Source organism: Pseudochaenichthys georgianus, chromosome 2 (assembly GCF_902827115.2).
Source record: "Pseudochaenichthys georgianus chromosome 2, fPseGeo1.2, whole genome shotgun sequence".
NCBI lineage: Eukaryota > Metazoa > Chordata > Actinopteri > Perciformes > Channichthyidae > Pseudochaenichthys > Pseudochaenichthys georgianus.
The window spans coordinates 11,194,016-11,221,987 of record NC_047504.1 but is presented as its reverse complement, the minus strand read 5'-3'; the positions used below and the strand labels follow the sequence as shown (position 1 = coordinate 11,221,987).

The 27,972-nt window shown below is 41.5% G+C and overlaps 1 protein-coding gene across 1 annotated transcript in view; it reads right to left on the bottom strand.

Annotated features, from left to right (window-relative positions):
* Nucleotides 1-27,972, bottom strand: part of LOC117460360 (gamma-aminobutyric acid receptor subunit gamma-3-like) — a 109,451-nt gene that overhangs the window by 31,637 nt on the left and 49,842 nt on the right. The window contains exons 4-6 of the mRNA XM_034101736.2: nt 13,675-13,766; nt 10,829-10,960; nt 7,241-7,323 (exon numbers count right to left, since the gene is read on the bottom strand). Coding sequence (XP_033957627.1) covers nt 7,241-7,323; nt 10,829-10,960; nt 13,675-13,766 — 307 coding nt within the window. The remainder of the gene's footprint in view (nt 1-7,240; nt 7,324-10,828; nt 10,961-13,674; nt 13,767-27,972) is intronic.

Genomic DNA, 27,972 nt, shown 5'->3' with positions numbered 1-27,972 from the left:
TGGCGACATCAACCAGCTCTGACTGGGGGATCCCAAGGCGCTCCCAGGCCAGCGAAGAGATATAATCCCTCCACCTGGTCCTAGGTCTACCCCTTGGTCTCTTCCCAGCTGGACGTGCCTGGAACACCTCCTAGGGAGGCGCCCAGGTGGCATCCTAACTAGGTGCCCGAACCACCTCAACTGGCTCCTTTCGACGCGAAGGAGGAGCGGCTCAACTCCGAGTCCCTCCCTGATGACCGAACTTCTCACCTTATCCCTAAGGGAGACACCAGCCACCCTGCGGAGAAAACCATCTCGACCGCTTGTATCCGCGATCTCGTTCTTTCGGTCATGACCCATCCTTCATGACCATAGGTGAGGGTAGGAACGAAAATGGCCCGTCTAATTTGATTCATGATTAAGAGACAACATTTTTAGGCATTAGGCAAAATATCATAATATATTTAGGGCTGCAAGTAATGATTATTTTACATTTTTTGAGATGCCTATAAAATGTAAGAAAATAGTGAAAAGGTCCTGCTTTTTAAGTCCAAACCCCACATATAATATACAGATTTGAATATAAAACTGAAAAAGCAGGAAATCAAAGATTTTCGGATGCTAAAAAACGATATTTTCTGACAGTTCTCATGACTGCTTAGCAAATAAGTCGCCCATTAATTGTTACAGCTTTAAATACAATAACATCTTGCCTGGTTAGTGAGCAGAGGAAGCTACAGCTGCTAAGAAAGGATAATATGTTGAATATGTGAGTGAAGAAAAGTGATTATATTCGTCTTTGTAGCTTTCATTTCAGACGTAAAAGACATCTCGTCTCCCTCTTGCCTTCCTCTCCATCTGCCATGAGACGTGCCATTTGTCAGCTGGCAACACATTAATGCAAAACACACTGACCTGTTCAAACACTAGCTAATGTGCTTTCCTTTGACATGTTAAACATCGCTATGCTGTAATCGATTCACGGATAAATGTTTCCTGAGAACTTCTAAACGCATGAATATCAAGAATCGCATAAAAAATCTGGAGTGCGGCTTCACATTTTCCAAAAGGGTTGACTCATATGTGCAGAAGTCTGTGTTGCTGTCTTCAGAAATGAGACGTGTTCATGTATACAACGCTAAACAATCTGGACGTTTGAAAACAGACGGAGCAGATGTTCTGAAACCCTCAACGACTATTTTCATTGCTTTTGCTAAAAAAAACAAGTCTAAAAGTTCACCGTGGAAGTAGTCAGAGCTTTTTTATCAAAATATGTTTAAAATATGTTTAAACGGTTCCCATTTTCAGGTGTATATCAGTATGTAGTGTCTCTACTTTAAAGAGTCCTCTCCTGCTGATGTTCAGGTGTATATCAGTGTGTAGTGTCTCTACTTTAAAGAGTCCTCTCCTGCTGATGTTCAGGTGTGTATCAGTATGTAGTGTCTCTACTTTAAAGAGTCCTCTCCTGCTGATGTTCAGGTGTGTATCAGTATGTAGTGTCTCTACTTTAAAGAGTCCTCTCCTGCTGATGTTCAGGTGTATATCAGTATGTAGTGTCTCTACTTTAAAGAGTCCTCTCCTGCTGATGTTCAGGTGTATATCAGTATGTAGTGTCTCTACTTTAAAGAGTCCTCTCCTGCTGATGTTCAGGTGTATATCAGTATGTAGTGTCTCTACTTTAAAGAGTCCTCTCCTGCTGATGTTCAGGTGTATATCAGTGTGTAGTGTCTCTACTTTAAAGAGTCCTCTCCTGCTGATGTTCAGGTGTATATCAGTATGTAGTGTCTCTACTTTAAAGAGTCCTCTCCTGCTGATGTTCAGGTGTATATCAGTGTGTAGTGTCTCTACTTTAAAGAGTCCTCTCCTGTGTTGGAGCGCTACCCAATAGAAGTTAGTAACCTATATACCAAATTACAGAAAAGGGACAACCCTAAAACGCAGACTAGGGCCTCTTTAAGCAACATGTAGAACTTCATGGCTTGAATTCAGGGTTATTGAAATGATCAAAGCTATGCTGCTCATCCGTTGAAGCAAAAAGAAAAGTCCATCTGCACGGGAACAAAGGTTATTACTGCCGAGACATAATAGAAGCCCATTTGCGGTCAATATCTCTTTCACTACCTGCAGCACAGCGACACGCTCTCGTCACACGGTGAGCGAATTGCATGTATGCTCAGATAGAAGTCGACTGATTACGACGAGAGGAGGCTTTAATAAGAATGGCCTGGGAAAAATACTGCCATCTGTAGGGACATTAGGTATTGATTATTACCCCGATGGAATCATATCCTGCAGAACGAGCACTCGCTGAATGGTGCTTTTCAGGTGATGGGTGAGTTAATAAGGCTCTGCTTAATGGGACGGTGAAAGCTTTCATTTCACTGGCTGTGCTCATGCTGCAGACTCTGGCTCTCAAACACTTACAAAATGGACAAGGCTTCCAACACATTAGGGTTTAAGTAATACTTTTATATCCTTTTCATTTCACAGCGTGTGTCTCCTCGCATACGCTGCCAATTTCAGATGGATTTAATAAAGTAAGTGAAGATGTGTTAAGAGAGAAAATTGTCTTTTTTTTTTTACTAAGAAGTACTTTCTCTTCCCTTGTGTTCATGTACACCTCTGCCAACTAATCAATCACAAAATAAATAGGAGCCAAAAAAGAGACAGTTTATCAGTATGTAGTGTCTCTACTTTAAAGAGTCCTCTCCTGCTGATCCATAAGTCCTTCAACGACTTGTCGATTGTTTCTCTTGTGAAATATCCTTTTTTATCTCGTTTTTCACTACAATAGTTCCTTTATTGATTACCGTCTGTATTCAATTATGTTGCATCCTCATGTCCACCCTTTGTGTGCCAACTTTATTCCTTATAAGTGTGTCCAAGTTCCATTTCTTGATCTGTATATGTTTCTCGATTGTCTAAATGCGATTGAAACCACATGGATACTCAAAATCTACATCTAGTTCTCCCTTATCTTCAACTTTGACCTCATTCAGGAACGTAAGCGTCACTTCTGACCAGACATTGGCCGTTTCTCAATCGCGAGGATTTTGGCTTCCAAGCCAATATTTCAAGGATGCTACGTCATCGAGTGCCGCCGAAGGACAGTTCCAATCTCCAGCATACTTGGAATTCCACCGAGGCCGCGTCCTTGGTTTCGGGGAAATTTCGAGGCTGCACATGGGTAGACCTCGCGTCCTTAAAATCCCCACAATGCTTTGCGCACAGACCAATTTCAAAAACCCTTGCGGAGAGGAACCGACACAGCACACATTTAAATGTAAGTATGTAGTGGCGTAGAACACGTGTTGGTAAATGTGTTACTTTGTTAAATGTATTTGTTATCACGAAAAATGTGTTCCCTGAAAGTAAAGCAAGTTCATAATTAGATAGACATCGTGAGGTATTTATTTTTGGTACAGTTTATGTTGAAACCTTTAGAGAGAGTGGCACACTTGTTAGCCTGTTCCATTCTTCTTCGTTTTCCGTAGCCGTGGCTTGGAAGTATACTTGCTTCATTTCATTTCAAACCTTTATTTATACAGATAAATCCCATTGAGATCATTGATCTCTTTTTCAAGGGAGACCTGCTCAAGAAGTTCCACATGAAACATAAAAACATAAGACTCATCCCTCCACCACAACGCACCAAGCGCCTCGGACAGTCCTTTGTGCCTGGAGCCATCAGGCTGCACAATAAGGGGTTAAATATGAAAAAGAAATCAAATTAAATCACTGGTCGTAAATATACACTGTCTCCACAACCCATGTTAACTTGTCACTTATCTTATTCCGCACTTTATAACTTAGATGATGAGCAAATATGTAAATATGCTGACAGTTATTTTACTCTTATTTTTATTTATCTCCTATTTTCATAGTCTTTTATTATTATTATCATTATTTCCTTGATTTTATGTTATTTATTATTTATTTTAGATTTTATTGATCTGTGTGAATCTTTGCTGTACTGTTTTTTTTCACGCTTACCCTGTTGCTGCTTTGTACAACTGAATTTCCCCTCGGGGATTAATAAAGGTTCATCTTATCTTATCTTATCTTAAATAGAACAACAAAAGGACATCATCCAGCATCATTTACATAATTATCCACATAAACAGGTACCAATAGCTTCCGATTGAGTAGCATCCAACCGAGCTTCTGAAGGAAGTGACTTGGAAGTACGCGACTACCAAGCCAGCATCCTCGATTGAGAAACGGCCATTGACCCTGGACCGCCGTGGGAAGTGTTTCATTCTGTCCTGTTTTATCACGCTGAGATATTCTGTAGCCTTTGTGCCTGAAGCTGAGATGGAGATGATTATTCACGCTTATTATTTCCTCCGCCCGTCTAGACAATCGTTCCTCCCTCTCCTCTGCTTTACAATGGGTCGTACACGAGCTGCAGTTAATCCCTGATTAAGATGACCATGACCCTTTCACAATAAAATACCTGCTTGTTGGAGATGGTGTGGAGTCTATTTGTATATACCATTACACGACTGATTCTTATTATTACATGAAAGGCTTATTGTGCTCATTGAGACAACAATAGACAACATCACCAATCCCAAGTTGTGATAGGTTGGATAGGAAACGAAGGGAAAAGTCCTAGAGAAAGTTTTAGCTTGCAATGTTATTGTAGCAAGGTCAGGTGCACACTGTAGGAAGACAATGAGTTAGTCAGAAACAGTGAGCTCACGCCTTTGACGGAGATGATTTGTGTGTTTCGTTTGTATTTGGGAAAGCTTCGCCCGCCCGAATGCTGATTGGAAGATCGTGTTGCCAAGAGACTTTTGTCTAAGTCTGTGCGCCAACGAGAGAGAACCAAAGTCTAAACCACGGTTTCTTTCCAACTAGTCTCAACCAATCATAATATGTGTGAAGCTGACCGTCGAGCGGCCCGACCAAGCAAGGAGGCAGAACGTCCAAAATACAACCCGGTGTGGGCATTTATTACTCACGGGCACATGACACAGCCTCAATCTCGCTGTTCACGTGAGCACAGTCACCAGGATCTCACACACACTACCTGCCAACACTGACAGGGAAAACAGAGCCTAAATACACACACACACACTAATCAATCAACAAGACACAGGTGAGGAGACAACACAGGGCACCAGGTGAACACAATCAACCACAATGAAGCAACCCGTAACGGAGGCCGAGATCTGTGGGCCCAGAGTTCACCTCCGTGACAATACGACACCTTTATTCTGTAATAACTAAATGAAATGTGTGTTGCCAGTTCCCGGAGCTCTGGAAGGGAATGTTGGACGGTTAACTGCTTGGAGTGAAAAGGGATCTCCAGAGGCCTCAGCTGAGCGTTTGTATTCCTCATCACAACTGAAATAAATCCGTTTTATCATAACCTTGTTGCCTGGTCCGACTCCTTGCTTCGTAGAGGAATTGTGGACATGACAATGGGTAAGCATTTGATTTTCTCTACATACTCTTTTTAACCTCTCTCTCAGCTCAAACACAATTCCAAAATGGTGGAAGTCAGCGTATGTCCTGCCTTTACTGAAAGGAGGGGAGGCCACCTTATTAAATAACTATAGGCCCATCTCTAAGTTGTCAGTTCTGGCCAAGGTGCTCGAACGCCTAGTGAGTGAACAGGTAAAGGTGTTTTTATGTAACAATGACATCCTGTCTAAACATCAGTCAGGCTTCAGAAAGCAGCGCAGCACCATCACTGCCACGATGAAAGGGTGAATGATGTGGCGAGTATCTTAGATAATAAGCAGAGTTGTGCAGCTCTGTTTGTTGACCTGTCCAAAGCGTTTGACACCGTCGATCATCGCATCTTAAAGCAGAGGCTACTCAGTATCGGCATATCCAGCCATGCAGTGGGTGGTTTGTGAACTACCTCTCTGAAAGGTCCCAATGTGTTCAGTTTGATGGGCTGTCTTCTGAGTGGTTAAACATCACTAATGGTGTTCCTCAAGGTTCTGTTTTAGGGCCACTTTTATTCTCTATCTACATCAACAGCGTAGGTGAAAATGTGGATGAAGCTACTTTACATTTCTATGCGGATGATACTGTGATGTTCTGTGCAGGTCCCTCCATTCAGGAGGCTGGTGTTAAATTACAGGCTGTTTTTAACATTATTCAGACTCAGCTCTCTGAACTAAAGCTTCTTCTAAATGTGGATAAAACCAAGATAATGCTCTTTTCTAAAGCTAAAAAGACACCAGAGCCTGTTTTAGATATTGTAACTACGCAAGGAACAAAACTTGAAGTTGTTGCCTGTTACAAATACCTTGGTATCTGGCTTGATGATGCCTCTCTTTTAAACTTCATGTCAATAACCTGCTTAAAAAGCTGAGGGTGCAGCTAGGGTTCTTCTACAGGAACAAGTCCTGTTTCTCGCTTGAGGCCAGGAAGAGGCTCTGTGACCTTTGACCTGTGCTGGACTCTGGGGATCTGGTCTATATGAATGCACCTGCCAATTGCCTGGTCAAGTTAGATGCTGCGTATCACAGCGCTCTGAGATGTGTGACAAACAGTAAAGCATTAACCCATCACTGTACCCTGTATGCAAGGGCTGGTTTGCTTTCACTAACTGCACGGAGGCTCAGTCACTGGTACATTTTTATATACAAAGCCATGCTAGGGAAACTTCCATCTTATATCTGCTCCCTGATCTCTCGGAGAATTGTAAGTGGCTCCTGCCTGAGATCGCATGCTGTGGTTTTATTAAATGTGCCAAGTGCTAGGACTGTCTTAGGGAAGACAGCTTTTAGATGCGCAGCTCCTCTGTCTTGGAACAGTCTGAAAATTAAATGGAAACTGAACAATCTGGTGCCACTAAATGTTTTTAAAGCTCGGTTGGATGCTACTCAACCGGAAGCTATTGGTACCTGTTCATGTGGATAGTTATGTAAATGATGCTGTATGATGTCCTTTTGTTGTTCTATTTATGTTTCATGTGGAACTACTTGAGCAGGTCTCCCTTGAAAAAGAGATCAATGGGATTTATCTGTATAAATAAACTTTTGAAATGAAATGAGGAGCATGAGGTTTAAGATGTTATGGCCAAACCGACGCTGTAGCTTTTGTGCATTTGACGAATAAACCCCTTTGAATCCGTTCCACCTCCTCACAGCTCGTAACACTAGCACAAAGTAGAAGCTTCCTTTGCATCCAAGTCGTTGCCCTACGCCTGGTTTTATAGATTTGCTTTAGCAGGTGTTACATGCATGCATATGTGTGCATTAGTGTGTGCTTGTGTTGTGCTTTAGCCAATACTCACAGCTGGAGAAGACGAGAGGACAGGAGTGTTCGTCCATCGGGAAATTATGGAGCTGCAGCTGGCATTCTGCGTTGATGGTCATCCTGAAACCGAGAGAGAAACAAGCAGAGACTGAGACAAAGACGTTGGAGGCTCTAGGAAAAAAAACGCGTCAGCTTCTTCATTTCTCGCTCCACGAAGCACACGGCGTGAATGCTCAGTATCCATCGCTGCTTATAACACATCATGCTCTTTTGGAGGCGCCGACTTCCAGCCAGATGGTGCAGCATCACAGTCGGTTGCTTGGCTGATGTGTGAAATCCCTCAAAATGACGGGACTGTTTAATCATCCGCCTCAGACATGTTTTTGGCGGAGACGGCATTAACTTATAGGTCAGGGCCCCCGAGGCATACAAGCGTCTAAAACCAGGAGTACTTTGCTACGATCGGTGGACAAGTCAACACGGCAGATGTTTGGAGGAAGTGCACGGATCACAAAGACACAGCGGATTAGTGTTACAGGCAAAGTACACTCACTTCATATTCTCCACGTTTCCTTCATATATATTATCCTCAAATTCATTCCCACTGGATACATAATGGTTGCAAATGGGAGACCATCGTGAACATATCGTGGCACCTTTGTCCTGGGGATGGTTTCTCATTAGTTGATCCCATTAAAATGAAGGGCGCTGGTTACACAAAGTGCAGATGATGTACCGTACAGTCGCAATTATCTTTAAATATATACACTTTAAAGAGGCCCTGTTGTGCTTTTTGAGGTTTCCCCCTTCCTCTAGTGTAGTATACAGCTTTTGGTGCATGTACTGTAAATGGCCAGAGGATGTTTCTTAATCGTGAAATACAAATATGGACCTAGCAGAAGAAGGCCCCTTTAATTTACATTCAGTCCCAAACGATGGTATCTTCTATATGTTGCAAATGACTGTAATGTCCATCAATGCATTTCAAATCTAGTTTTGCTGTTATAGGCTTAGTTTGTCGGGGGACATCTTACTTCTTCCTTCTCTCTGTCTGTACCTGTGTCCTCTCATGTTCCCATTAACCCAGCTTCCCCACATGTCTTTCTTTTTGGTGTCTATATACGCCGGGATCCGGAGTCATGGATGATCCTGCGGTCCTGAGCCCTGGATCTTGAGTCGTGGCTGTGGTCCTGGATCATCGGTCCTGATGGATATCCTCGTGGACTCATCTTCCTATTATACACACATGCATTTCCAAACATCTGGACTACCTATGTTGCAAATGTATTATCTCTTCAATTTACACACGGCATCTATTGCACGTCTGTCCGTCCTGGAGAGGGATCCCTCCTCTGCTGCTCTCCCTGAGGTTTCTCCATGTTCCCTTTAAACTGTGGGTTTCTCTGGAAGTTTTTCCTTGTACGATGTGAGGGTCTGAGGACAGAGGGTGTCGTATTGTCATACTGATATTCTGTACACACTGTGAAGACCACTGAGACAAATGTAACATTTGTGATATTGGGCTATATAAATAAACATTGATTGATTGATTGAAAATCCGTCTTTTCTTACTTTAGCTTTTTGACCCGCTGCCAGCAATATACATCATAACAATCTGTGTGTTTTCCTCCTTTCTCTCCATGGTCTCATGTCATCTGAATATATTTCGTCACGCCTCTCCAAAAGTCCTTATTAACGTCGCTGCGTAAGCTTCCGTCGTTTGTCAAGAGGCAGAAACTCTTAATTTTGATGAGTGTCAAAATTAAGTTTGAGCGATCCAAACAAACGCCTCCTTTAAGACTTAATATCCTTTTAATGAAACACAGACACACGCACTGGCTGGAGTCAAATGAGCGAATTGAAAGCCTAACGTTTGGTGGGAAGATGTGAGGAGACATTTCTAGATCTGTATTTTCAACATGACTGCTGTGGAGAGGTATGTGTTGTTGGCCCGTGCATTGACCCTCAAATTACCCCCTACCATTTTGAGTTTTATTTTGGGTCATTCTTTCTCCTCACAGCTGTTTCCATAAACCTTTTATCGATTTGATTTGACAGAATCTGTGCTTTCCTGACGCCACGGAGCTTTGCATTGTCCCTCCAGGGATTGAAAACAAACACTTATGGCGGTATTTGCTATTTGGCCAAGGTTCAGTTTGAAGAGCCCGGATACGCAGGCGAGATTTGGACGAGTAAGACAGAAGAAGCTCATGTCAGAGCTTCGAGGGTTCATAAACCCAGACGCCACTCAAATGTGAAAAGAACCTGTCCTTTTTCTGTAGACACACACACACACACACACACACACACACACACACACACACACACACACACACACACACACACACACACACACACACACACACACACACACACACACACACACACACACACACACACACACACACACACACACACACACACACACACACACACACACACACACACACACACACACACACACACACACACACACACTGCCTCTAGCCTATCAGTGAAAAGAAAATTAAACAATTTGTCTGAGAGATAGACAAAGACACACAGGTGCTGAGTGTTCCTCGGGCCAGGTGCTCAGCGAAGCGCAGACGACACTTTTCAACGTTTCTCATTTTGAGTTTTTTCACACGCTTTGAGTGAACAGGCAAGTATGCAAATCACTACGTCTTGTTTAGTTCAGAGCCCTTTTTCTAATCGAGTCTTAGGGATGAAGAAAACAAAAGCATGTTAATTAGCCACACACACGCACACGCACACACACACACACACACACACACACACACACACACGCTGTCAGAGCGTAATAAACGAGCACTTGGTGTGACATAATGCCGCGTTGTACAGAAGTGTGTGTTCTTCTGTGCCGAGGTAAACAACACATACAGTACAGTATGAATGATTGAGTGGAGGAGAAGCTAAAATAAGCAAGTCCTCAAAACAGGAATAGGTGAGTCTCTTTCAAAATAAAAGCATACAAAGGGTCTTCTAAATGTATTAACTTTGTATAATCTGGTATGATAGTATACTTTAGTGTTTTGACTATCTTGTCACAAAAGGGGAGGGGGATGAGTCAGACAAACGGAACTTTGAAGTTGACTAACACAGGCTATTTTTGAGCAGAAAAATCAACTGTTTAAACATTATATTCCAAGAAAGATCGGTGTTGTTGTGATGTATTCCTCTTTAAGATGTTAAACCATGTTTTCAGGGGCTTTAAAGACAGGAGACGGGTTCAAAAAAGCCTTTGCTATTGTGAAAACAAGCCACTAATGAAAACTACTGCAACAGACATGGATTTAAGACGACTGCGGCTTGAATTAATCTGCAAATTGCCTATTTGTGAGTGCGAGATATTGCCGTTTGAACCACCCAGGCTTCCTTCCTTTTGTCCAATTTTGGATGATTCACTTTAAGTCACTTCCAAAAACACAAGAAGTTAAATCAATGCGTCAAATTGCTTTAGAATCTGGGGTGATGAGGTACAGACTCCTCACATGTTTACAGAGATAACTGAATGTTGTAAAAAAGGCAATTATGTCCTGATAAAATGATAAGTGTTTCTTTGAGCTTCCTGCTATCGATTCCCTGCTTCTTTGTTTCTGTGCTGTGTGTTTCCATGTCTTCCTACCTCAGTGTGTAGAGCACTTTCCCATTGCTCCAGATCCGGAGCAGCTGATTGGGCGTCGTGATCCAGTGCGAGTCGGCGTTCTTGGAATTTCTAAAGATGGTGTCGGGCAGCCAGATTAAACCCACCATATTGCTGTGTGAATACAAAGCAGAGAGAGAGAGAGAGAGAGAGAGAGAGAGAGAGAGAGAGAGAGAGAGAGAGAGAGAGAGAGAGAGAGAGAGAGAGAGAGAGAGAGAGAGGAATGTTTTGCTGTTGAGATTGTCTGTGACATACAAGAGGCAGCTCCACTTCTCCGTGAGAGGATAATGAAATGCCCGGGCGACACGGGGAAAACAAAGCACATCAATCAATTTGTTCCATTAATTAAAGGCCTCTTCCCGAGAGAGAGATGAATATTGTTCTCAAATGAGATATTCACAGTATGAAAATGCTCACACACAATAGTTGCTTCAGTGGAAAGAGAACAATCCCAGCTGGGTGTTGTCATCATTTGAAATACAGGCAAATATAGTAATTATGAAGTAGTGGAGTACAAATACTTTGTTTCTGTACTTAAGTACATTTCTGGTATCAGTACTTTACTCCACTACTTATTTTCTGACCCCTTTCTACTTCTTACATGTTGAACCCAAATACCTGTACTTTCTACTTCTCACATGTTGAACCCAAATACCTGTACTTTCTACTTCTCACATGTTGAACCCAAATACCTGTACTTTCTACTTCTCACATGTTGAACCCAAATACCTGTACTTTCTACTTCTTACATGTTGAACTCAAATACCTGTACTTTCTACTTCTTACATGTTGAACTCAAATACCTGTACTTTCTACTTCTCTCATGTTGAACTCAAATACCTGTACTTTCTACTTCTCACATGTTGAACTCAAATACCTGTACTTTCTACTTCTCACATGTTGAACCCAAATACCTGTACTTTCTACTTCTCACATGTTGAACTCAAATACCTGTACTTTCTACTTCTTACATGTTGAACTCAAATACCTGTACTTTCTACTTCTTACACGTTGAACTCAAATACCTGTACTTTCTACTTCTTACATGTTGAACCCAAATACCTGTACTTTCTACTTCTCACATGTTGAACTCAAATACCTGTACTTTCTACTTCTCTAATGTTGAACTCAAATACCTGTACTTTCTACTTCTCACATGTTGAACCCAAATACCTGTACTTTCTACTTCTTACATGTTGAACTCAAATACCTGTACTTTCTACTTCTTACATGTTGAACTCAAATACCTGTACTTTCTACTTCTCTAATGTTGAACTCAAATACCTGTACTTTCTACTTCTCACATGTTGAACTCAAATACCTGTACTTTCTACTTCTCACATGTTGAACTCAAATACCTGTACTTTCTACTTCTCACATGTTGAACTCAAATACCTGTACTTTCTACTTCTTACATGTTGAACTCAAATACCTGTACTTTCTACTTCTTACATGTTGAACTCAAATACCTGTACTTTCTACTTCTTACATGTTGAACTCAAATACCTGTACTTTCTACTTCTCACATGTTGAACTCAAATACCTGTACTTTCTACTTCTCTACATGTTGAACTCAAATACCTGTACTTTCTACTTCTCTACATGTTGAACTCAAATACCTGTACTTTCTACTTCTCACATGTTGAACTCAAATACCTGTACTTTCTACTTCTCTACATGTTGAACTCAAATACCTGTACTTTCTACTTCTTACATGTTGAACTCAAATACCTGTACTTTCTACTTCTCACATGTTGAACTCAAATACCTGTACTTTCTACTTCTCACATGTTGAACTCAAATACCTGTACTTTCTACTTCTTACATGTTGAACTCAAATACCTGTACTTTCTACTTCTTACATGTTGAACTCAAATACCTGTACTTTCTACTTCTACATGTTGAACTCAAATACCTGTACTTTCTACTTCTTACATGTTGAACTCAAATACCTGTACTTTCTACTTCTTACATGTTGAACTCAAATACCTGTACTTTCTACTTCTTACATGTTGAACTCAAATACCTGTACTTTCTACTTCTTACATGTTGAACTACAAATACCTGTACTTTCTACTTCTTACATGTTGAACTCAAATACCTGTACTTTCTACTTCTTACATGTTGAACTCAAATACCTGTACTTTCTACTTCTCTCATGTTGAACTCAAATACCTGTACTTTCTACTTCTTACATGTTGAACACAAATACCTGTACTTTCTACTTCTTACATGTTGAACTCAAATACCTGTACTTTCTACTTCTTACATGTTGAACTCAAATACCTGTACTTTCTACTTCTTACATGTTGAACTCAAATACCTGTACTTTCTACTTCTCTCATTCCCAAATAGCTGGTTCCTTTAGTCTGAATGTGTGTTGGTGCGTGGTCATTATTCTTTAGAGTCACTGCGTGCCTATTGGTTGGAACACGATCCGTGTATCCATCACTTCCTGGTCTTCTCTAAAGAAGAGGGACCAATGGAAACGTTGTCACGTTGCCGTTGTTCAGCATGAAAACATTCATTAGCTAACAATGACATTATTGTTCTATTGATATAAAGGGAGGTCAGGTACTCTTTAAAGCAGCTGCTAGCTATGGGTACTTTCTACTGAAGTACACTTCAAAGTTCTTTACTTTCACTTGAGTAAAGAAGTTTAGTCAGCACTTCTACTTTCACCAGAGTATTTTTAAACACGAGTATCTGTACTTCTACTTGAGTAAAGGATGTGTACTTCTACTTGAGTAAAGGATGTGTACTTGTGTCCTCTCTGGTTATGAATAGATGGGTATTGAAGCAGCAGATTTGAAATAAAGAGTGAATACCTGTTGAGAGTGAGCCGAGTGCTGCTGCTGCTGTTGAAGCGCAGACGGGTGTCCACCCAGGTCTGGGCGAAGATGATATCGATCTGGTACTCCTGGGGACAGAAAAGAGACTCAATATAGTGGTCAGAGCCGCCTTAAGAGCAGCATGGAGATGACAGAGATGGATGCAGTGTGTGTGTGTGTGTGTGTGTGTGTGTGTGTGTGTGTGTGTGTGTGTGTGTGTGTGTGTGTGTGTGTGTGTGTGTGTGTGTGTGTGTGTGTGTGTGTGTGTGTGTGTGTGTGTGTGTGTGTGTGTGTGTGTGTGTCTGGAGGAGCTGATAATGTGCTTGTTTGAACACAAACGTGTCCACATCAAAGGAAACGGAGAAGTGGCGCAGCACTCTGTGGAAACACTCAAAATACACATTAAGCCTTTGAAATGGAAATGCAATTACACCAAGTGTTTACGTTGCTTTTTCTCACCTCCGTTGTGAGAAGTATTAGCACAATGAATACAATGTACTTACTTAGCGGGTCAGCAAAGGGAAAAAGTCCTTGTGACATTGTGTTCCTCTTTTTTGAGCTGAACGCTTGAAAAAGTGGATTTACTGTAAAAACATTGTGTCAAAGTAACAGCTTTGACAGCCTTGAAAGATGGATAAGAAAATATAATACAAAATGTTGGCTTGGAGATTAATCTGGTTATAGTGCAGTGCATCTATCTCAAAAACATTCTTACTCCTCCGCAGACCTTGAATCAAAAATAATGGCTAACGAGATATTTATTTACCATTTGTATCATCAGATGTGGGTACAAAGAAATATACAATAACCACACTCTCCACTACAAGGACTCTCCACAGCTAAATCCTCATATTCTGCCGTCCTCATCAGGGAACACAAGGGCCCGGTTCTCTACAGTGAACATACTACGACCACCGGATCAGTATTCAACCGCCTACTGTAATTCCCTCATTCCATTTTTTAATAACAAAATAGAAAACGTCCACCAGCAACTAACTCCCAACACCACCTGCAGTATATCTGTCCCTGTTCTCACCGGCCCTCTCTCCCATTCTCTTTCAAGTTTCACACTGAATACATGTATGATAATATGCTTTAAACTGAAACATAGGGTATGCATTCAGTCCAAGAAAGGGCTGCTGAGTGGCAGAATAAAAAGAAACCGATGAATACTTTTGAAAGATTGAATGTAAAAACGTGTCAAAAATACTTATTTTCGAAGCGCTGCTCAAATGGGTCAAACTCTGTGGGGGGTTGATTGTTTCCCGTTTGTTTGGTAGGCTTGATTCGTGCATGGATAAACAAGTTTAATCGTTTTGTTTTTCCTTGTTTTTTGAGTATTTATGTTGACAAGAATGTGAGTTATTGTAATCAAACATCATGATTGGTTCTTCAGCGAATCGGTATGGTCAATGTGAAGCAGCTCAGTGATTTTAATGGCCTTTAAGGCGGAGGGAAATATGCTATTAACAACTGAGGACCTCCAACATGGCCGACTGAAGGTCAGTACATCAGCAGGAAGCCCTCTATAGAATTTAAACAAGGCGGACTGATACTTCAGTGATAAGGTCAGACAGTGAGAAGTCTGTGGAAGTTATTCCCAATCATTAGCGAGGAGAACTCAGACATCCAAGGGAGGAAGGGTTTTTCTCTTGGTATCTTTCTAGCGTTCATTTTAAGCTCAAGTTTGTAAAGCGCCCCGACAAAAGACCCGTTTGACATATTTTACATAGAGCACAAGAGGTGTTTCTCAATGTCGAGGACCCTTGCTTGGTAGCACATGTACCTCCGATTCGCTTGCTTCAGAAGTCCTTCGTAGCCTCGGAAAATGAAGAATGGTGGAGCAGGCGCGCGTCATATGCGAGGCCCCGCCTTAAATGGAGCGTGATTTCCGCCAGAGATTTGGAAATTGGTCCGTGCGCAAAGCATTCTGGGGATTTTAAGACCGCGGAGTCTACACATGTGCAGCCTCGAAATGTCCCGCAACCAAGGTAGAATTCCGAGCATCCTGGACATTGGAACAGTCCTTCGGCGGCACTCGATGACGTAGCATCCTTGAAATAGTGGCTCTGGAGCAGCCTTCCTCGACATTGAGAAGCACCCACTGTGTCACTCACTCTGTGACTTTTCTGACCTGACCTTTTCTGAGAGCAGACAGAAGAGACCTGACCTTCCTAATACATCTGTCGCCTGCATCCCCATTGCTACAGTCGACCTTTGCAGGGAAATGATAAGGAGACTCAAATAAGTCAGACAGCGCACCACAAAGTGTCGAATGGGATTTCCTGTCCTCTTTTTAGGGGACTACACCTGCGAGACAAGGCCCTGACGCGGGTCTATTATTCACGGGCATTATGCAAAACAATGGAGCCGAGTGTTGGAAGATATGCGACTGAAATTAACCACCGCAAAGAAGCTCGCATTACTCCCCCGAGGCTCCGTTTCTAAAGTCAGAGAAACGACGCTGTGGGCGAGATAACCACGGGTGACTCTGCTGGGAAACGTATACCAGGCTGAGAGTTTATTAGTTAGGGTATTAATATTGTATTTGAGGGCTTAAAATATTGATTGCTCTAAACTTTTTCCTTCCAAGTCTTACAATAGGTTCAGGAAGTAGAATCCTCACATGGTTGATAATTGATAATATGATGAAGTCAGCATTATTATGATGTGGCTTATCAACCGTGATGTATGTTTCCGTCTGTACACATCAACCGTCTGTAGAAACACCGCTCACAATCTGATGATAAGACATCTAGTATGAAAGCCACAGCACGTCGACAGCAAAGCACTTCTGGCTGAAATTAATTAGCGACACTCGAGGACAAATATCGTCCGGCCTCATCGTTTTCGCTCGCGCCAATTACAGATGTCGCTCAGCCACATGTTCCCACACATGTAGCACGACATGCTTCCCAAGCGGCTGGATAAGCTTTACACACTGGTATCAATAAATCAATAATAATAATAGTGTGGGTTTGTTGTTTACTGCCGTTTCTCTCTGTTCATTACGCGATGTTCTGTCCTGGACATGAACACATGCAAATTAGGGTACAAATTGAACGTTTTTTGGATGCCAATCAATACTTTAAATGCAAAACGTGGAATAATTGGAGCAGAAATAAACCGCCATTTTGCATCTATGTCTTATAAATACTAACACACCAAAGCATATGTTGTGATATGTTGTATATTGTAGTACATTTTCTTTATCTTTTATGGGACATTTTACTTTAGGTTCCTTTGCATATAAGCATATTTGTACTTTTAAAAAATATATTTTACATTTCTAGTTTATCTATTTAATTATAAAATGGAGAAACAGTCAAGAAACCCAAACTCTCCCGATGTGAACAGTACTTCTTTCAATGTGTATTTTCTACATAGTAAAACGTTAAGGATCTGAGGGGTTTCTCTTCTTAATTAAATCCCCCCCAAAAGTCAATTCAGCCCACCATGAATAGTTCCCCGTTACAACTCCCTCGCAAAGCGCTGCATCGCCTCATCGCTGAGAATCCAGTGAGCTCGAAAGCACTGCCTTGCACTTTGTTATAATAATAAGCGTTGCAGTGAAGGAAGCGCAGATCACTGACTAATGTGCTTCTTCAGGCGAAACCGATGACGCATCGTTAGTATAAATATTTATAAGTGAAATATTTATATCTCCTAAACCTTTGAGAAATCTAAAGTCGCTGGACTACATTTCCAATCCCTCAAGAAGAATCAACAGCGTTCGATTTCTCCGACTCAAACGTCCACTTCTGTGCCGGTTCATCAAGGACGACGATTTATAAATATGCAGGACTTATTGTCAGAGCACTCGTACTGACGCCGCAAATAAACACACTCACCCACAATGCATTGCAGTTGCAGTGTCCCGCAGGCAGCCTCACAGCGATGCCCCTTGAGGGTAACATGCAGAAATGACGGTAAACACGAGCGTTGAACGCCTCGCTCAGGGGGGGCTGTACTTCTGTGTGTGTGTGTGTGTGTGTGTGTGTGTGTGTGTGTGTGTGTGTGTGTGTGTGTGTGTGTGTGTGTGTGTGTGTGTGTGTGTGGCTAATTTCATTAACATGCTTTTGTTTTCTTCATCCCTAAGACTCGAATAGAAAAAGGGCTCTGAACTAAACAAGAGGAAGTGATTTGCGGTTCACTCAAAGTGTGTGAAAAAACTCAAAATGAGAAACGTTGAAAAGTGTCGTCTGCGCTTCACCGAGCATCCGGCCCGAGGAACAATCAGCACCTGTGTGTCTTTGTCTATCTCCAAGACAAATTGTTTAATTTTCTTTTCACTGATAGGCTAGAGGCAGCAGGGAAGTGCCTCCATCTATTCTCAAAGGTTTTAATCATCTGCAAATCTTTCCCATTTAAAGTTTGAGCCCGATGGACCCAGATTCAGTTGGTAAATAACATTTTGAAACCCTGCACAACTCATCTAAATGGTCTTGGAATTGCATTAAAGCCTGTAGTGCGATATCTTAACCGCAGTAAAAGCAATATTTGGTAAAGGCAATCAAACTGCAATTCAAAAATCTGTACAAAATAATCACAATTAGCTATTTTTCATCATGCAGCCCAAAAGTGTTTTAAAAGCTCCTCTGCGTTAATACACAACACCTTTTTTATCTCCTTAAACATATTTGGAGTCCTTGAGCCCTTCTTTGCCGGTGTCTTTGAACAGGTGATCTTTCTCCCAGGCTTTTGGGAAAGACCCCATCAAACACTCAAAGTGCTCATAATCCATTTATACGCCGAGTTTCACTTCAAACACTGCACGCGGAGGAGGAGAAGGCAAAACAAGAGCAATTAGAAAAGACGGGAAACAGTGGAGGGTCTAACGAGGGCAAGGAAGTGAGGAGGGAAGGGAAGCAGAAAGAAAACTAAAGGTTACTTATATCAATATCATCACATTTAAAGGACGCATGCTTACGTAAAGCTGCAGCTGCTTCCTTAGCGTTCTCCACCTGCTACACTGACGATGTACTCCGTATATATTTATTCCCATACTTAGCGATGGCGTCTCCTGCCTTGTGTGAATTCATCTGCTGCGTTGTGTGTCCCCGGAGGCTTCTATTACCGCCTTCACAGCTCATTCCTGCTCGGATTTATTGGGAAGCATCTTCGAGAGTGCCATCGATTGTCTGATACGAGACGGCTCTGCTTGGATTCTAGGTTTCTATAACATCTGGGGATTCATATTAAGGCTGCAACTAACGATTTTTAAAAGAGGCCTCCCAAGGTGCAGTCTTTAAGTGTCCTTATAGTTATCAAAATAGTTGGGAATTGTTTTTCTGTCCGCTTATCGTTGCAGCCAATTAGGATTCAGGAAAGGATTCGTTTTGGTCTCATTTGTGTTCAAACTTGACGAGACGTAAACAGGAAGTCATATCCACTGAAATGAAACAAGCACTATTAGATAGACTCTATGGCCGTTTCTCAATCGCGAGGATGCTTGCTTGGTAGCACATGTCTTCCGAGTCACTTGCTTCAGAAGCAAGGCAAGAATCCTTCCTGGCATTCGGAAAACGGAGAGTGGAACAGGCGAGCAGGTGTGCGTCACATGAGAGGCCCCGCCTTACATTTTCCGCCACAGATTTGGGGAAATTGGTCCGTGCGCAAAGCATTGTGGGGATTTTAAAGAGCTTACGAAATGCTTTTAGCACCTGTTAGTGGGCTTAGTATATGATAGAGGTTGCATTTGTATTGTGGAATGTGCCATATGATTTTTTTATTATTGATCTATTTTTAATAAATCACGATTATAACAGCATACAAAAGTTGTCAGTTAGTAACAATCGTTCGTTGCGCCGGAAACATCAACTTCGGCCATTTCCGGCGGTGACGTCATGAGTGGAACACAGCTGAGCTCAGTCCCGTTTGAATGCATTGAAGGGCCAAATATTACGACAAAGGATGCACAGCAATAAGACGCCAAGAATAATTGGCAAGCGATATGTTGTATGGGGATGTGGGGCCGTCTCAACATCTGGTTATGGGATGTTTTTGTGGCCAAAAAATGATCAAATGTTGCGTATATGGACAAAACAAGTGCGTCGTACGAGGCGGACGTTTGCTAGACCAGGTAACCCGGGGTCGATGAAACCGACGATGTGTGGGGCAGCACATCGAGAGATCGTGTTTCGAACAATCAACAATGCCCGCTAAGGAGAGAGAGTAAACGCTTTCTCGAAGGTTCGTTTTGCTTTCTTACAACGTTACGTTAACTCAACCTTACGTTTGCCATGAGGCTATGTTACTTCCCTTAAGAGCTAGCTGTCTTAGCTAACAACAGTTAGCAGCTAACGTTTTCTGCAGTTTGTGTTTCCACTGAAAAACGTGATGTAGTTATTTAAGGGTAAGTTAACTAAACGTTATCTTACAAGTAGAGAGAGTTAAGTTGTGTTTAAAATCGTCAATGTAATGCACGTTAAAGGTGTTGTGTTGAGCATGAAGTTAGCTTTACTGTAGCTCACCAAAGGTTAGCATGTTAAGCTGCACTTTCTGTGGCAGCTCGCTTAACACAAAGAGGGGTTTAGTGCTTCATTGTAAACTTTTCTTACAAATGTGTGTTATCTACCTGAAATTGTAGGGACAGTTTTTTTCTACTCAACTATACAGACCATTGTTGAGGAGATGCAAAACATACTGTAAATGAGTTGGGTCTGAGATATACTTTGAGTAATGTTACTATGCTGCTAAAAAATGAAACATTATCAGATGAGGACATCACCAAAGTGTGTGAGTCTGTCAGGGGATTTGATCTGTTCTCTGCGTGTCGTACAGGGCCTGTACACACTGCTCTGGTATGAATTAAAAATATAATTGTAAAATGTAAGTCTCTCGCTCTTGTCATCATTCAGGCTTTGCATTTGAACTCCTATGACTGGTTGCGGACTTGAAGGGAACGACTCCATGGCCTTCCTGACATCCAGGAAAAAGGTGAGATTCTAATCCATTTCAATGCCAACAGCCAGTCATTGTTTTTAACTTTTTTTAATAGGATTTTTTGGGGAATTTCAGTTTTATTGGACAGTAGAGATGTACTGGAAACAGTGGAGAGGGAGGAGATGATATGCAGCAAAAGGCCGAGGTTGCTGCTCCGTGTGGAGCGTGTTCTATCAGGTAAAGCACTTTGGTACCCAGTTATTTATGGTATTGAGTTTAAATTTAGCCTTTGGAAGGTCATTTCCGACAGTGCATTGTAAAGACTGAAAAAACATTTATTTGTCTCAACATTCCTGTAATAATTTGTTTTTTTTATTGTTGATATTGTTTTGTTCTTTATTTTTGTTGTGAGAATCACTTTGCAATTGTGTAAGTGCTATATACATAATTATACTAATATTATTGTTGTTACCATTATTACAAAAAATGTCTTTGTTTTCTTTATTTATCGCTGCAGAAAGGATCATGCCAGCCCACATCAAACACCTGATCAAGAACTTGTGAATCTTCAGGCAGAAAAGATGAAAACACCTGTTCAAAGTTCCAGTTTCCTGTACATGGAACCATGCCTGTCCTCTGTTCCACATGTCTTCAGTCAGTCCTGGGGCCTGTACTACGAAGCAGGATGTTCTCTTCGCGGCTAACTTCAGGGAAAACTCCGGCTTTCCAGTCCTACGAAGCTGGTTCTCTTCTTAGCGGGCTAGATCTCCATGGTAACTTATGCTGAACGGCTAAACTGCCCCGGACCAGGTTAGGTTGCAGGCTAAGAGCTCAACTCAGTGAAAGCACCGCCTGCTGACCAATCAGAGCTCAGTGTGCGGAGTTTAAAGCGATCAAGTCATATTACAGGAGAAAGGAAATACAGAAAAACTGCCGTTGCAGGAAAGACGGCCGGCAAAAATCACCGACTGTGTGAACGTGAACATGAATAGAATATCACCTCCATCTTCAGAGCAATCTGACTATTATAACATTAGCGTTAAGAAATCTTACTTAAATATCGGCCACAACATAAGAACCCGGATCAGAGTAACATTAAGTACAGTCCGCGGCATATCTCTTCATAATGTATCATATATCTCCTTATCTGAGTCAGCTGAGCCGTATCTGGCCGTGCAACACTCACAGTGTCACATACTGTATGCAGAAGTATTATTTTAGCAACACGTTGAGTTGAGGAAACACTGGAGTCAGAGGTAATGAAAGTCAGATGGTGTTTTAGACGGGCAGTGATATCATAAACCTGTTAATGTACGCATTCAAACACTTGTTCTGTTACCAGCTGTGTTCACCTTGCAGGTGCAGCTCTGAGGCTTTGATCCTGATCAAGTGTTTAAGTCATGGATGTTTAAAGTTTAACTTCTTCATTTTTGACTAGTATGACGCTGCACTGTCAGTACGCTTCTTCATGTTTGTGATTGGTCGAATGCTCCAAATACCACCCCTTTCATGTGAACGCGCACCTAACTAGATAGGACACGGCTGGCTTGAGCGATCCACTTGATAACCTGCGTCGTAGGACCATAGCTCACCATAGCTCTATTTGTTTTTGCCATTGTAATTCACCATAAGCAATTGTTGACTGTAACGTCTAGACTCTATGCCAACCAACTGTAATTTGTAATGTATTATACTTTAACGGTTCTGGCAACCACAGCAGCCCAAATGTTAACGTAAATATTAAGTTTTCTTTTTACAGTGTACTTATATCTGTACATTTCTTCTCAGTTTGCTTCAAGAAGTGGCTTCAACAGACAGAAGTGCAGGCCAGATTGGGAAAGGCTGGACGCTACACAACGGGAAACATTATAGACATGAACAAGGAAAAACAACAAACACTTTCTTTGTTGCCTTGTTCTTATCATACATAGTGTTACGGTTTTTGTTACCATTTAAATATTGAATTCTATGTATTACTTTTATTTTAAATCAAATGCACCGGTTTTAGATAATATATTTATTTTGATGTGTAGGTTGATTTGCAGGTTGGTTGTTATTTGTATAATTATTGTATTGTTACTGTGTATTTTATTATATTAACTAGCTATTTATTAAATTAAAATACTATTATGAACACTATACAATGTCTTTATTTTGTAGATACCAGAATACATGACACAATGAATCTTTGTAATATATTTATGTTCTCTTGTTTAAATAATCATACCAGTATTTAATGTATGCTGGTCACCTGGAATCCTGGTAAGCTCCCAGCAGGGTATATTTAATACTATTATTAAACATAAGCTGGTGATGGATGGATAAACCAGCCAACCATTCCAGCCTAATATCTACTGGCTGGTCAATTTACAACAGCCTGACCAGCTACATGTATCTAAACTGGTTATTTCAGCAGAGTCATTATTATTTATTTACTATTTTTTGAGAATCTCTATGAATTTTAGTCAAATGTATATACCAGTCTCTGTTCTGTTGCCTGAGCCAAGTTTGCCTGCTACATTACGATGTATTATTATTTATTTACTATTTATTGAGAATCTCTATGAATTAAAGTCAAATGTATACCAGTCTGTGTTCTGTTGCCGCATCGGATCTCCGCCAAATGAGTCTTGTCTGTCACTCGATTCTGTCTCCAGAGTCCGACATCAGCCACAGAGGTAGTGTATTATTCAACAGGTGTTCTACTCGTGACGTGCGTGACGTCACTAACCGGCGAAAGCTGTTTTGTTCGGAGCGGTCGTGTAACATCGGAAGTGAGCATGGAAAGTTGTAATAAACCACGATTTATAAATACTGCGGGCATATTGTCATGAATGACATGATTTCCCATTAATAATAGTATATATATTATCGTAATAAGAACAGTATTGTCCTTCATTTCGTAAGCTCTTTAAGGACGCGAAGTCTACCCATGTGCAGCCTCGAAATTACCCCCAAACCAAGGACCTCGGTGGAATTCCAAGTATGCTGGAGATTGGAACAGTCCTTCGGCGGCACTCGATGACGTGGCATCCTTGAAATATTGGCTTGGAAGCCAGTTTCCTCGAGATTGAGAAACGGCCCGTGTTTTTGGGGAAACAGTAGAGCCTCATCGCTTTAACCAACAGGTGTGACCTTTTTACAAAGATCACATATGACAATTATGTAAGGGGAAACTTCTTTTTTAATTGTCTCGCAGGAGCAGCCAGGCCACAGAGGGTCTCCCCTGCAATTACACACGTTGAAGGCTACTTCATTTTCTGAACTACTCCGAGAGGACGTCTGGACTTCGTCTTGGTGCAAGAAGCCCAGAGCAGCGACCCTCTGCTCTGCGATCAGATAACCTTTATCGGATTAATTATTACGCTTCATTCTCCCGGCACCCTAATGAATCACATCATTGAAGGTCAAGCACAAAAAAACTAAAGCTGGCCCTCACACACCGTCATATTCAGATCTATGCACGAGGCAGCATTAAAATATACTTTATAGCGAGTTCAACAGCTGGAAAGAGCGTACACCTGTGACAAATACACCGTGCATGAACATAGGCCTTGATCACATGGATGTTCCCATAAGAAAGGAGCAGAGAGGACATTTTATAACAATGCAAACAATGCAAACTTCTACATATATTTTACACAATTTAAATATCTTTTTGTCGCCTTAAATAGGTATTGAACTGTTGAAGTCGGTTTGTACCGTCGGTTTGTTTCTAACGGTTTGTACCGTCGGTTTGTTTCTAACGGTTTGTACCGTCGGTTTGTTTCTAACTGTTTGTACCGTCGGTTTGTTTCTAACTGTTTGTACCGTCGGTTTGTACCGTCGGTTTGTATCCAACTGTTTTTAAATAATAATAATAATAATAATAATATAATAATAATATAATAATATATAATAATAATTCCTTACATTTATTATAGCGCATTATCAATGACTCAAAGCGCTTTACATATACACACATTGCACATCATACATGCAATGGTCAGAAACTGTGGACAATACCCACAGGAGCAAGTTCAGGTGAAGTGTCTTGCCCAAGGACACAACGGCCTGACGCAGTGGCGGCGGGAGCGGGTTTCGAACTGGAGTTCCCCAGCACTCCCCCTTGATCTGATGATCGGATGCACAGACCACTGCGCCACCCGTCCCGCAATGCCTTTATCTGAATGTCTTTCATTTTTGTAAAGCACCTTGAATTGCCTGGTGCTGAAAGGTGCTATATAAATAAACTTGCCTTGTACAGTATGGCACAAATCACAACCTGTAGTATCGTCTGTGATGTGTGACAGTTCCTTTCCTTAAATCTGCTCCAACAAGTCTTGTTATTTTCCAGATTAATTAAGGATCAAACTGACTATTTACCCACTAAGACACCAAGTAATCCATAACAGAAGCTAAAACAATATCGCCAGCGACAAAACGACAAAAGCAGAAACAAGCCGCAGATATTGGACTAAATGAGAGGCGAGGCAGAGGGAGGGAAACACAATGTTCCTTTTTAAGTCAAGAGTCTCTTCTGAAAGAGGGTCTGAGCCTTTGATGTATGTTGAAAGCATGTGCGTGTGTGTGTGTGTGTGTGTGTGTGTGTGTGTGTGTGTGTGCACGTGTGTGTGTATTTACAAATCCTAGATAAATGGATAGATGTTTGGGTGGAGAGTCTAGCGAGTGTGTGTCTGTGTGTGTTCTAGTGAAGTGTGTGTACCCTGTTTCTAAGTGTCCCCTCCACAGAAATAGCTTCATCCGTCTTTTCAAAGTGGAAGTTCAAAATGTCCTTCAATCTCTATGGACTCAATTATTCAGTGACTCCATCCCCTGTTGCTCTCCATCCAGGGATTCTCTGTTCTCGGACAGAGTAAGTGCACGTACAGGTTGCGTGGATGTAAGCAGGAACAACAAATGACTGGGATGAAAAAAGCAAGAATAAACATCTCTGTCGTGTTTTCAAAAATCAGATTGAAAGGTAGTCGTATATCTGCCTGCATTGCAAGTCTATGGACTTTTCTTTAAAGCGGCATTAAGCAAGTTTTTATGCAAAATGGCACCTGTTTTATCACCCTTAATCACCTAAGTGGAAGTGCGGGATCGAGAGCGCCCCATCACCTCTGATTGAGGCGGCAGCAACTCAACCTGTCTGATGAAATTACATTCCAAGGCGTCTCATTTAGAGGACGTGAAGAGTTGAAGCTTCACAGGGAAAGATGAGAAAATAAATTAACGAACAGCTGCTTTGTTCTGAGTGAAAAAAGAAAGTGGGCTGTCAGTCGATTAAAATAGTTAATCGCAAATTAATCGCACATTTTTGATCTGTTCTAAATGTACCTTAGAGGAATATTTTTCAAGTTTTTAATACTCTTAACATATGAGTGGACAAATATGCTTTATGCAGATGTTTATTATCATTTGAACAATGACAACACAAACACAACAACCTCTGAACATTACAAATATTCGCCTCAATTCAACCTGGAACCTCTCATACAATACAAATGGTGTGTGTGTGTGTGTGTGTGTGTGTGTGTGTGTGTGTGTGTGTGTGTGTGTGTGTGTGTGTGTGTGTGTGTGTGTGTGTGTGTGTGTGTGTGTGTGTGTGTGTGTGTGTGTGTGTGTGTGTGTGTGTGTGTGTGTGTGTGTGTGTGTGTGTGTGTGTGTGTGTGTGATGGATCGTTGGAGCTATGTGCAACTCAAGGCATATGCTCGAACGGGAGCTGCCTGGACGCTGCAATCATGTTGCCCACGATCCGAGCTGAGTGTGCTGACTTCTCCTACAATGTCCCGCTGTCTGCTTCCTGCATCAAGTCAAGTGCCCGGCGCAGTTGTGTGGATAGAGCGCTCCTCTGTTTTCATTTCAACAGCTCCTTATATCCGTTAGCGCAGCTAGCTAGCACCCGATGCTAACAACAACAATGCACGTAAGGTCTCTCTCTCGCTCGCTCGGGCCACACATACACACACACACACACGGTCCTCCCGATGGCCAGTCGGTGCCTGCCGGTGAGCGTGGAAGTGTGGTCTGCTGCAAGCGGGCGGCAGGAGCGGGGCTGTCAGCATCAGCTTGTAGATGGTATTTTAAAGTCGATGCGCTCTGAAGCTACGGGGCGGCCGAGGAAAAAAAATACACATGCGTTAATCGCGTTAAAATAATTAGTGGCGTTAGAAATGTGGACAACATTTTCTACCTGGCAGTCCATTCCATTCAAACCAAAACATTAAAAACCTGTATGAATTCTAAGCTCACTGTAGCTTTTCCAATTACTCAACACTGTGTAGAAAAGAAATAGGGAATACGTGTCCATAGCCATGTTAGTATAGCTCTATGAGTTTGTACTTAAAAGGGCTTAAGTTAAGTGCTAACGGAGGCAGGATAACAGGCTATTTTAACGTATATACACATTGACAGAAAATCTGCAAAAGAAAATGCAATTTGGGGAAAATACATTCTGCTCTATTTGCTAAGAACCAGCTGCAATATGAGCTAAAACTATCTTTCTCAATAGATTTTAAGAGAAAGGAGAGTTAAAGATCATTTTAATAAGAATTGTCCGGTTTAAATACAGATTATATTACTTAAAAATCCACTTCTGTTACCATGAATCTATGTTTCTCTCAAAATATCCCCCAAAAAACTGGATGGAAGCAGACTTAATGTCACGGTTTACCTCCATATTTTAAACATGTGTAATGTCGTGTTGCTCACCACCTTAGTTACAGTAACCAGCCACAGATAACTAATTACCAATGCTAGAATAATCCATCCTGAGCAGAATGTTGACATCTATCCAGTCGTTAAGTCAATTAAAACTACAAATGTAAGCCTGGTGGTGTTGCTGTAGGTAACGGTCAGTATCAAAGCTTTTGGGATTCATCCCCTTGGCAACATGGCTATCTCAAAATGTCATCTCAATCTATCCATTAGTTAAGATATGTCAGCGTGGAGCAAAGTGGTATTTATTGAAAACAAGAAGCTTAATTTTGCACTATCTTTAAAAATAGGGTCAATTAAAATAAAGCTCGTCTCTAAGCTGTAAACACAATAACCATACAAGAGATAATTAAGTATTGATTGTTTCTCGCTTGCCTCAGTTAAATGTAGAAATGCAGCAGACTCAATTTATACGTTTTGCCGTGACCCACGTTGAGCTTTGGGTCAGAAATAGCATCTTTAAAATGTGCCTTCGTGCTGACTGAAAGCAGACAGAAGGCCGAGCTAGATTGATGGCATGCCAAAGAAAATAATAATCTGTCCTCTCCATCTCTGACTCACTGTCCTTCTCTGTCTCGTGCAATTATAGAATGATAAATGCCTTCATTGTGCACGTGGACATGTCCGCTTATTAAGTTAGATTGTCTTTGCACAAAGAAGAACGACCTTGCTCTTAAGCCGGGATGAGTAAGGATTTGTTTAAAGAA